The 12,436-nt window shown below is 43.2% G+C and overlaps 1 protein-coding gene across 1 annotated transcript in view; it reads left to right on the top strand.

Annotated features, from left to right (window-relative positions):
• The first annotated feature begins 8,057 nt into the window (after positions 1 to 8,057).
• The window catches only part of NALF1 (NALCN channel auxiliary factor 1), a 434,756-nt gene continuing 430,377 nt past the window's right edge, over positions 8,058 to 12,436 (top strand). Inside the window, exon 1 of the mRNA XM_041468551.1 lies at positions 8,058 to 8,876. Within this exon, the coding sequence (XP_041324485.1) occupies positions 8,058 to 8,876 (819 nt within the window). The remainder of the gene's footprint in view (positions 8,877 to 12,436) is intronic.

A 12,436-nucleotide genomic window follows, 5' to 3' on the forward strand; every position in this document is an offset into this window, starting at 1 on the left:
ATATGGAACAGAAGCCAAAGTTTAGAAAATTGCTGGTGATGTTGCAGACAAAAGGAGACATTTGTCTTCGGGTCAGACACATTAAATTGATTGTGGGACGACTCCAAGAAGACCATAAGAGCTTGAGTCATCCTACAACTTGAGTCACGTGCCTTCTTCACAGGAATAACCCTGGAAGGCAGAGTGAAAAAACCCACCCTATCTCTCTCTTCCTGGCAGATGGCATTGCAGCCAGTTGGCAGAAGGCAGGATATTACATTTTGATGGAAAAGGATACGACCTGGCTCTAAATATAATGACTGTCAATGTATGGTTCATTCATGTCTGCTTTACTAGTAACCAAAACTAGAAACAAAAATGTTCAAATATGTACTTCAACACTCATCTGCAGTCTTTTCTTCAGGAAGAATCTTTTACATGACACCAAGACAGAGCCAGAAACCTTGCTGATTAATTTAAAATGTCTTGTCTTTTAAATATTACAAGCTGGGTGCAATAGTATCATGTTCAAACCCCACCCAGCAACTCAGCCACATGCAGCTCACTCCTTTCCTGTGGGATGATGGAGAGAATCAGGAGGGTAAAAGTGTGAAAAATTGTGGGCTGAGACAAAGACAATTTAGCAGGTAAAGCAAAAGCCACACACAGAAGCAAAGCAAAACAAGGAATTCAACCACCATTTCCCATGGGCAGGCAGGTGTTCAGCCATGCCCAGGAAAGCCAGGCCCCGTCACACACAGTGGTGACTTGGGAAGACAAACACCATCACTCTGAACATTCCTGCTTTCCTTTTTCCCCCAGCTTTAAATACTGAGCAAGCCACCACATAGTCTGGGATATCCCTGTTGCCAGCTGGAGTCAGCTGTCCTGGTTGTGACTCACCCAGCCCCAGCCTCCCCGCTGATGGAGTGGGGTGAGAGGCCTTGATGATGTGCAAGCACTTTGTAGGAATATAACAAAACCAACTCTATGTTATCACCACTGTGTCCAGCACAAATCCAAAATATATCCCTGTGCCAGCTACTCTGAAGAAAATTATTCTTAGCCAAAACCAGCTTAGATAAGCAGCAATGTAAAGTTAATCAGGGACATTTCTTCCATACTCAATGTAAAGAGATGGCAAAGATAACTCGCCATGCAAAAGTGCCTGTCTTAGAAACCTATTTAAGGATGGAATGTGCTGTGTTCTGCAGGTAGCTGTATTTTCTTATTAATAACATAGTGAAAGAATAAGGTTTTTAAGGATGCTGAAGTCTGCATAGCTAAAGCTAAATGAGATTAAAAGTGCTGAAATTGTTTCTATTTTTAGGATATACATATATATATATATATGTTTTACATTGACAGTTATTCAACCTCTATTGAAGCTCCATATCAAATCTATAGATAACTACATATGTTTTAGTAGTAGGGATATTTCTTTTGGTCAAACAAGAAACGCCCATATGTAGGAATGTCTCCTGCATGCCCACACTGCCATGCTTTTAAATTTCACACTGCAGCCATGTCTGCTGGAAACATAAAGATATTACCAAACTTTCATATGGCCAACCTGAAAAGAGTTTTCTAGGATGGCATATTTCCAAGGCATGTGGAATAAAATGTGTGTTGAAAAGTAGGGAGAAGTCTACTTGCTATCATATATTATTTCTAAATTAGTCCTTTCTCTTTTCCACATCTTTCATACCACAGACATGGATGAACATGGGGCTACAAATTCAAGTTAGTCTAAATTCTGGACTAGAAACAGCATATCAGTACACCAGAAAATAAAACCTACCTAATGCAGGTGTTGTAACTCAGGGTGATACAAAGCATTCTATAGTAACATGTTTAAGAGGAAACCAGACTGTGAATGAAACAGTGAAGCTATCCCTAAAAGCATTTTTTTTCTTTCCATGAGAGTAAGAGAGAGCAAAGGAAAACTATTTGAGTGATTAAAAACCTAAGACTTTCTACACAGTGCACAGATATTCTTATTTAAGAAAAAGATTATGAAAGAGTATTTCTAAGAAAAATCAAATATTATCTCTTTCCTATGAGTTGAATTTTGACACAAGGAAGAGCCAGGATACCTATAAGGTAACCAAGGATAAAAGATGAAAAAGATGCGTTTGATGTCTGTAAAAGCATAATCACATAGTGAGGCTATTACATTTATTAGAAGACAGCAAATGTATACAATTAGTAAGAGAGGGAAACAAGGAAAAATATTTTAAAAGCCATAATCTAACTTTTGGTGGTTCTTTCAGTCCTTTTCCTTCCATCCTCATATGGGGGAAATCTTTATTCTTCTGTCTGTTTCCTTTCTACCTGCTCGGTTAAAAACCCATTGCAATCTTTCTCCTGATCTCAGCATGCTTTGGATCAGACCTTACTCTAACAGGCATAGGCTAATTTGTGTGAGACATTTATATTATCTTCTTCCTGCTGCAGTCATGTGCAATAGTTATATTTCACTTTTTTGATGGCTTCAGTTAATGAAGAATAGCTTTAGCTAATTTCAGATCTCATCCAAATATACCCACTGGATGTAATATTATGGCTGAGCTCTCATTATAATGATAAAGATGACCTACAATTTTTGGAGAGACATTATCAGACTCCCTATGCTATCCATTCATTGTTCCATGGCTGAAAATGTCAACAAACAAAAAAATGTTCTCATTCTCTAACAAGAAGTCTCATAGGATACCAAGAAAACATCTGCAAGATAATTCAATCAATGACCTCAGAATCTTTGAAGTTTGTACTGCACAGCCTTTTGAAATCCAGTTGGACAAACTTTTATAACTTGCTGTGTGATAGTTAATTCTCTAATTTGGTGAGAAAAGCTTAAAAAAATCAAGCCAAAGAGAAAAAAATTGGAGGTAATGTGGAAAGTGTGAACAAAGAAGAATGGAAGAATCTTAAAATCTGCATTAGTGCTGTTCGATCAAGGACTAGAAGCTTCTGATAACATTAACATAAATTTCCCATTGCTTTAGAGCAATCAGGCCCAGATAACTGAAGCTTTCTCACAAAAAGTGAGCTTTCTGAAAAATACTGAATAGGAAACTAAGACATTAGGAATGTGATGAGAAAAAAAAATAGCTCTTCAGTATTCTTAACTTCTTTGTATCTTACAACCATCACGGGTATTATTCTTATCAAATTGATTGAAATAATTAAATCTCTGATCCACTTTCCAAGTAATGGGTAATACAGTACCCAAAATTTTTTGTAAGATGTTGAAATAAACCAAAAACTAAACAACTCTGAGGATGTTAAACTACGTAAATGACATATTTTGCCTACAACGAATGCATAGATATTTCTGTTGAAGACAAATAGTTTAAACTGTTAAAAAATCACTGACGTACTAATAAAGGGCTTGATTATGTTTGCTTGGTATTAAAAGTGGTGGATGAGCCTCCAGTGCAAAGGTGTAACTGAGTATTTCTGTTAATAACTTTTGCAACAATTGCTCATATCAGTAGAACCAATCAACCAAAAATAAAATGAAATCTAGTTTCTTTAAAATAACCTGCCTTTTACAAAAAGAAATGCTCCCTAGCAATTACAAAATAAGTTTTTTCTTATATAAGGAATATACATTACAAATATAAGACATGTCTCTCAAACCTGTTAAAATCATCTGAAAGACCTATATACTGCTCTTTTGATGTTACAATTTTGTAAACAACAAAGTAATGCAAGAGAATTATGCAGGAAATTATGCTGTTTGCCAGATATTAGGCAAAAATATAACAACATTTACTTTGAAACAACAAAGTCCTCTACTCGGAAAAGTTTATGACCATTAATGTGTTACATCAATAAATATTTCTGCTAGTTAAGCTAAAGTATTTTCACAAAGAAAACACAAGGTATGTAGGTTAAACAATAGCTCCAAGTATCTGGAATTAGGGCAAATTTATCCTGTTAGACTTTGCTTTTAGTGCTCAATAAATCAGTTGTCTTACATATTATGAGTCCAAGAATGAAAGAACATCAGCTCTGTTTGTATTGATTAAAGCACAGTGTGGCAGAGATGACACTGAACCACATTATTTTAAGGAGATCCATCTGTGAAACATCTGGTGATTCTACCAGCTAGGGAGACAGGATTCCATGAGTTCCTCACACTTGCCAAGCTTTGAAACACGAGTAATAAATATTCCCAGTAAAATATGTAATTTCAATGTGAAGTATTTTGCACCACTAGAATTATTTAGGAAGAATGATGAATATGGGGACATGCTTCTGTAGCGATATTTTCGAGGAAAGTTTTTCACTTTTCTTCCCATTCATATAATTCATTAAACTATTTCAAACAAAATGCTGTTATTTAGATCAGATTTATGGTAAAAAAATTTTGAAGGAACTTTTAGAGAAAGCAGATACAGTGTATAATTCAGATTCTTTGCCTCACTGCATACAGCTTCCTGATTTTCAGATATTATTTTATAGCTTTATTTTTTCCCTTGAGCTCCAAGACCTAACACTAAGGGGCACCAGAGAACTGAACTGCATTTGTTCAGATCCATCAGAAACCAGCTACTGAAACTAAGTTCCAAGTTATTCACCATGCAAGGTGGAGAGTGAATGAGGCTTTGGGCAAAACACAAGAGGAAAAACAACAATTCTGAGTGATGTGTTCTCTGTTACAGAAAACTGTCACTGGAAAAGCAAGGACATGCTCATTTTGAAAATACTAAACTTCTTGTCATAGTTTATTTCTAGGTGTTGAAAAAGAACTCTCACTCTATTTTTCCAGAAAAAAGTTGGGAAATGTGTGAAAATATGAAATGACATGAAAATGGATTTTTTTTTGAGAAGCCAAGTATATCTAAACCATCCTAGCATACTGACTTCGAGTATATTTTCTTTGATCTTAGACAAGTGTAAACAGAGGAGCAAAGACTTAGGAATTCATTTTTATATTAAGTTTCAAAGGAGATCTGAATACCAGTACATTTTCAGTAACAATTCTTGAAGTTCCAATATGGAGATAAAGAACTTTTATAATTTCATTGTGGATTGCAAAATTGGCATTTATCCTCTCCTTTTCCCAACAGGACAAAAGGGAAACAACATTTTATATATATATATATAAATTAAGCCTCTTTGCCAGGCATGGACTCCAAAGCTAACTTTCTTCACCTCATGCTTGTCTGTCAAACACAGAATAATTACACAGTCCCTGCCACGTGTATTAGTACAGCACATTTTTAAAATCTCAGACCTGATGTCAGGAATCTGTTGCTTATTCCAGTTATTTTTGGTTTGTTTTTTTTTTTTTCTTTTTTTTTTCCTCTATTTCTGCTTCAGTCGCTTTATTCTAACAAGAAATATGTAATCAAACTAGCAAAAGGTAATTAAATAAATGATGTTACATTTTAGAATAGCAAAGTTGTCCTGTATGCTTTTAAAAACCTTGGTCACAGCCTTGTCCCAAAACAGAAAGCATTACAAAAAGGCAAATTCAGTACAAAAGCCAGTATGTCAAATCATTGCAATTAAAGCTCCAAGACCAAAATTAATAATGTACCATTAGCAGACAGTGTGAGCTGATTGACTGAAAATTGCAAAGACACATACTGCTTTGAGTACTGTAGACCTTTCCTTACAATATTAACACTTATTTCTGTGTCTTTAAATACCCTATCAAAATAAAATCCACAGATAACTTCTGCTTGCTGTAGTATTTGACTCATAGATCCTGTAAGGCCAGATGAGACCATTATGAAAATGAGCTTTGACCCCCAACACAACACAGGGCATAGAACCTCTCTCAGCAATTCATACCTCACATCTGCATCTTCTTTAGGATCTCCTTTTGAAAAACATCCAGCCTTGATTTATTGCTCAAAGTGACAGAAATTCCAGCACATTCCTTCTGTTCATGTTAAGATCACCCTTCTGTTAATGACAGTTGCAGTCAGATAAGGTACAAGTTTTGCTCTCTTCTTTAGTCTCAGGTCTTTTTCCTCTACACTTTTTGAAGCTGAACTCAAGAACCATCAGCAAGATGTATTCTATTACAGATTATGTTTGTTAAGAAAAAAGGCTTTCTTTAACCAAAAAATGGGGCAAAGACACCTTTTGCAATATATTGCACACCTTTTCCAAGGGCAATTATGAGTTCTTCAGGATAGAGAAAGCCTCTGGAATAAGGAAAAATATGGTTTCTAAACCTTCTGCCAGTCCAATGGAGTAATTAAAATACATGTCTTGGTACGCTATCCTTTGGCCAGATAGCATACCTGATGTCTCGAGGTGAACACCAGGTCTTCATCTGTCAGTGTTCAACCTCTAGTTGGCACCTGCTCTTGTTTTGTGTGTGGGATCCAAGTTGTTCTGTTGCTGTTACATTAAGGTGCATAAGTGAGCCAGAAGAAAGGAGTGAGAGACACTTAGGAGTGTCCAAAGAGTATGTTTATTTGAGCAACCTCCACAGTTGGGGCACAGATGGTATTTGGATCTCTGCCCTGGGTCCAAGTGGAGATCACCACCCCAGGTGATTTCATCACCCTAGAAGTAGGGCTAAGCCTGGCCCCTCTGCCTTTCTCTCTAAGCAATGATATCTAAACAGGGGAACACACAGACAGGCCATATTTACCCAGCTCATGGGCTGAACCAGGGTTTTGCAAAACTTCTCTTGGGGAAACATCTTGGGATTTATGGTCATTTTGCTTTACAGCTCTCTGACTGAGAGACAGGCAACTATGTTCAGACATTTTACTGTGTGGCCAAAATTGCCCAGGATGCAGAGCCTGTAGTGTCATATGCCACTTGTGATTTGCTATGACAAGGACAGACACAGAGACAGACCTCTCCAGCCACCATCCTGCATGGACATGGTGTTCCACGGCCACAAAGGGAAGGAGACCCTGAAGGGAGAGGGCTGGACAGTACTACTGAGCAGTCCCTTCGGTGAGATGAGTAGAAAGAGTCGCATCGAGGAAGCCCTTTGGAGGGTCCATGTGGTCCCTAGTGCATCACCCACCTCCTCCTCCTCAGGCAGGAGGAGGCAGAGTTGCTGCTGCTGCCAATGCGCCAGGATAGAGCGATCTCGGCGCGGGAGGAGATGACGCAAAAGGCAGAGCTCCCCCCAAAAAAGTGTTTCTCCAGGACGAAGATGGCGGCAACTTAGCCCAGGGGCCCAAGATGCCTGTGCCCATCGGAGGCCCCCAGCCAGGCAGTTCCGCCCCGTGCGCCCGGGGACACCGCGCCCGGCGGCAGCAGCGGCGGCAGCCGCAGCCCATTGTCACCAGCAGCGGCGGCGGCCCCGGCAGCCTCCTCCTCCTCTTCCTCTTCCTCCTCCTCCTCTTCAGCATCCTCGGCAGCGCTCCGGGAGCCCTGCAGCAGCGTCTCTCCAGTTAGAGCGGAGCGGGGAGAGAAGAAAGAGACTGAGACAGCGGTGCAGGCATCTGTGCCGTGGCTCGGGGCTGAGCAAGAGGAGCAGCGGCGGCAGGGAGGAAGAGGAGGCGAGGAGCCCTCCCGTAGCCGTCCGTCGGCAGCGGGGGACGCGGCATGCGGTTGTCCGGGCGCAGTGGGCTTTTCTCAGGAGGGAGATGGGGAGCTGCGATCTGACCATGCCTGGGTGAGAGGGGGAAAGGACCAGTCGCGCAGCCCCGCCACCACCAACTATCACCACCACTACCACCACCACCACCACCACTACCACCACCACCACCATCTCCTCTCCCTCCTCCTCCTCCTCTCTCTGCGTTATTGCTCTTATCTTCTCCACGGCACTCCGCGTTGGATGGACTGGGGCTGTTTCGTGTGGTGAGACTAAGGCAGAGCCACCGGCGAAAACCAACAATATCTCGGAGGAAGAAAAAGAAGAAAGAAGAAAGAAAGAAAAAGAGAAAGAAAGAAACAAAAAGAGGAAGAAAGAGAGAAGGGGGAGAGTGGAAGAGAGAGAGAGAGAGGGGGAGAGCAAGCGAGCGAGAGAAGGGAAGGCAGGCAAGAAAATCCCCCCAATCTTTTAAGTCAATGCATATTGTGGTGACACTGGCAAAGGAGCCCTCACGGTGGAGTCGGCCAGGGCTGTGCGTTCCCAAAATATGACCAGGGGTGCTTGGATGTGTAGTCGGCAGTATGATGACGGCTTAAAAATCTGGTTCGCACCCCGGGAGAACGAGAAACCCTTCACGGATTCAGAGAGGGCTCAGAAATGGCGACTGTCCCTGGCATCGCTCTTGTTTTTCACGGTCCTGCTCTCTGATCACTTGTGGTTCTGCGCCGAGGCCAAATTCACGGGGACCGGAGAGAAGGAGCAGCCGCCGCCCGAGAAGCCGGAGCCCGCGGAGCCGGAGCTGCTGGCGGGCATGGGGGAGCCGGCGCCCCCCGCGCCCCGGCTCCTCGCCCCCCCCTCGCCCTCCCTCCCGCCCTCCCCCGGCAGCAGCGGCGGCGGCAGCCGCGGCAGCCGCACCAACGGCACCGAGCCCCGGCACGGCAAGGCTGCTTTCCTGGGGAACTCCACCGCCAGGCCCCTGGAGACGTGCCCCCCCCCGGGCTCCTCGTCCGGGCAGTGCTTCAGCGTGGGCGACGCGGAGGCGGTGTGCCAGCGGCGAGGAGGGTCGGGGCGGCCGCGGGGCACGGGGCAGAGCCCGGCGCCCGGCTGGGACCTGACGGATTTTTACCTTTCCTTTTGTAATTCCTACACACTTTGGGAGTTGTTCGCCGGGTTGTCCAATCCGGACACTTTGAACTGCAGTCTGGATGTGGTGCTGAAGGGGGAAAGCTCCTGCAGCCAGTGCGTCCAGGCTTACCAGCGCTACGACCAGCACGCTCAGGAGAAATACGAAGAGTTTGAGGTTATGCTCCAGAAATATTTACAGTCGGATGAGTACTCGGTGAAATCGTGTCCTGAGGATTGTAAGGTAGGAGCCCCTGCTGTGTTTCCTGTCCCTGGCTGTCGGGCTGGCGTGCCTCCCTCGGCTGTTGTGGCTGCCGTGGACCCTGTTGTGCCTGCTTCGCTCTCTGCCCCTGGCGCCGGCGGCCGCGGTTCTCACGGTGCAGGCGATGCTGCGGAGGGTATCGGCCGGGATGCCCCCCTTAGCGCATTATTAAAAGAGAGGAAGAGAGAGGGGGAAGCTTGAGAAAACGCAAAAAGAAGCGATCCTCGGTCCTCTGGGAGCGTAGCGCTGGATTTCCCCCTCCTCATGAATATGCGATTGGCTCCGGCTAGGCTGCCGGCTTCCAGCGGGCTGGGATGCGACTTGGCGGCAGGCAGCGACAGGGTCTGCATGACAATGAGCGGGGCTCGGAGCGGCGACCGGGGTCGGGGCTGCCCGACGGCGCTGCCCTCGGTGTGCCGGTGGCCGCGGTGCCCCGGGCACGGGCGATTGGTCCCCCCGCGGGGCCAGGGGCGCGCACCGGAGGCTCCGGGTAGGTTCCGCCGGGCGCTTGGCCCGGGGGTGGCGATGCTGGACGGCGGCAGAGCCGTGCGGCGCCGGGCCTCCTCGGGAGCGGGAGCGGGACAGTGTTTGCCGGCGCTTTGCCAAAATCTGTGGAGCTGAGGAAAGCTGGAGGACAAGAGTGTCTGTTGACGGGCACCGCAGTGGCCCTTCTTTGGGAAGTGATGGTGACAGCGCTTTGATAAGCCGCGGCTGTTTCCTTTGGTGCCACTGGTGATGGCTCAGAGAGATCCAGAGGCTTTTCTTTTCCTTTGCTGGAAGGCAGAGGGTCCCACTTGGGCTCTTGTAGATGTTGCCTTCTCTGTACTTTTGCACAAGGTTAGTTGGCCTAGCTCTCAAGACAGGACAGAAGAAAAGAGTTGTCCCCGGTGCCTAAAATAGCTAACTGCATGCTTTTCCCCCTGTTTGAGTACTTGGTAGGAAATTAGTATTTCTGCCCTGAACTAGGTTATCTCAATTACTGTAGCACTAACCAGTCTGAACCAAATTCTGCTTTAGCAGTGGAACACAACAATGCATGCAAATCACTGCTCTAAATAGGAGGCCTGGCAGTACCTCTGTGCTCTGTAACTTCAGCAGGGCCTTCTGAAATCATTTCATGTTAACAGGCTATTCCTAAACAATCCCATTCACCAATAACTTAGTATAATGTGTGCATGTATTTGCCACAAAAATGGATCCAGAGTCCCTCCAGAAGCTGAAATAACCTGCTATCTAATTGGATAAAGATAGGAAAGTTGCTGTATTAATTTTTTCTTTCTACACCTGACAAAAGTAAGGTAGAATCACCAGAAGTGTTGATTCAACTGTTTTTAGATTGCAAACCGTGTGTGTACACGCTCATTGCATATATGCTATGTACTCAGTTACTGATAATGTAAACATATTTTATTTCCAGAGTGAATTGGATAAGTAAAAAAGGGTATCCAATATAAATAGATATCTATTGCTGTAAGGAAATCTCTGTCATTTCAGTAACTCCATAATTAGAAATTGACCTACTATTCCATGATGCCAAACGATCAGCATTTGCATGCTTAAAGAAATTTTTTGTATGACAGTTTAGTTTGACTGAACTTTAACACGAAGTCCTCAGTTGCTCAACAGAACATCAGGGTGTAAAAGGTTGAAAATGAACAGAACAGCAAATTTATGCTGTTTAATGATTTTCCCTTCACACACCCAACAAGGAGAAATACTTTTTTAATGATAGAGAAAAAGTTGTTGACATTGAAAACGATTGTGTGAAACTTTAATGAACTAGACAAATGCCAGTGACCTACATTTCTGCGCTTCTGAATACCAGATGATATTGCTTTATGTTTTGAGAATTTGGCCAACCAATCTGTGTTAAAAATGAAAGGTATTTCAGAATGGGAAAGAAAAAAATACTCAAACCATGGGTGCAACTTAGTCTGTTTTCCCTTTCTCCAGGGAATCTGGTGGGCAGTGCAGATGCCCACCCAGTGCGGGTGGGGAGCGCAGTGGGACGAGCCGCGGGGCTGGGCTGGGCTGGGCTGGGCTGGGCTGGCTGGGCTGGGCTGGGCTGAGCTGGGCTGGGCTGCACCGAGAGGAGGGCCGGGAGACCGCTGTCCAAGGTTCTGCAGCCAGCGCACAAAGCCCGAGGTCAGGCAGAGGAGATGCCGCTCTCTGCCCCCGTGCCCTGGTTTGGTGTTTCTGGGTCCCTCTGGAGCCTTTTGATTGGTGCGGGTGGTTGCCAGAGCCAAGTGGATGGCATGTCCAGCGGTCTTACGTGTGTGTTCATGTGCTTGTGCATGGGCTGGCCTGGAGAGTGTAGAGGTGAACCTTGAAACTCGAATACTTTGTGACTGTAATATTTCATTTATAAAACTCAGGACTTTTTTTTTTTTTTTTTTTTTTTTTTTTTTTTTTTTTTTTTTTTTTTTTGTGGCGTGTGTGTGTGTGTAAGTAAATATTATTTTTTTACATGTTGGATATTTAGCTAATTCGTAGGTAAAGCATCAGAATAGAAAATAACTTGACATACTTTTGTGTGGTTGAGGTCCACATTATTCATTATTTGGTGGGTGTCATGATTTATGTGGTGACCTGCTTTCTCTTTTAAACAAAGTTCTAGAAATACTGCTTTTACTCAATAACCATGTATATAAGCCTTGGCTCAATGCAATGAAAGGCTTTTTAACGAGTCTATTTAAGATGCAAGTTCTAGAAATACTGCTTTTACTCAATAACCATGTATATAAGCCTTGGCTCAATGCAATGAAAGGCTTTTTAACGAGTCTATTTATATTTAAGATGTCTTTAGCATTCTTGGAGGGCAGCTTTGTTCACAGAAAAAGAGATATTTTCATCCAGTTGACCAATTATAGCTGATGATAAACAATAATAAAATTTACTCTGAATAACAGTCAAGTATAAACTTGCAATTGGGTGTTGCTTCCCCCTTCCCCAACTCACCCCAACACCATCCACCATCCTCAACTCAGTCAGTTCTCACAGTAAAGTGTGAAGATTATGGTGGGTTTCTCAACAAGTTATGCCTTTCTAGAAAGTACTCTTGGTGATACCAGATAGTACGTACCACAAATGCACGAGTATAAACGTCAGACTTTATGTTTTCATTCTTTTATCTGAAAGCAGAAGATGAACTATACTTTCAAAATATTCTGTCTTCCACTACATGTCTCCTGGTCTCTGAAGAATATTTTAAAGTAATTGCTTTATATTGCAGAATTTTGTAGACAGGAGTTGTTTGAGTTACAGATCACATTTAGGTATTCTATGTGGTGAGTTTCAGTTTTAATATATGATTATACTCAGGGGTTTTTTTGTTTGCTTTTTGTAAGTGTACTGTCCTGTACACTTACCATCAAACTTCTATTGAGTTGCATTAGGGTTTTTGAAAATTTTGTAGAAAATGCTGACAATTTTTGACGTTTGGAAAACAACTATTTTTTGGTAGTATCAATGAATATGCATATGCCTTTTATATTGTTTGTATGTCAGTAGACTTTATGTGTTGTTTAGAAGCTTGGGATATC

This window comes from Pyrgilauda ruficollis, unplaced genomic scaffold, assembly GCF_017590135.1.
Source record: "Pyrgilauda ruficollis isolate IOZ18807 unplaced genomic scaffold, ASM1759013v1 scaffold22, whole genome shotgun sequence".
Classification (NCBI taxonomy): Eukaryota; Metazoa; Chordata; class Aves; order Passeriformes; family Passeridae; genus Pyrgilauda; species Pyrgilauda ruficollis.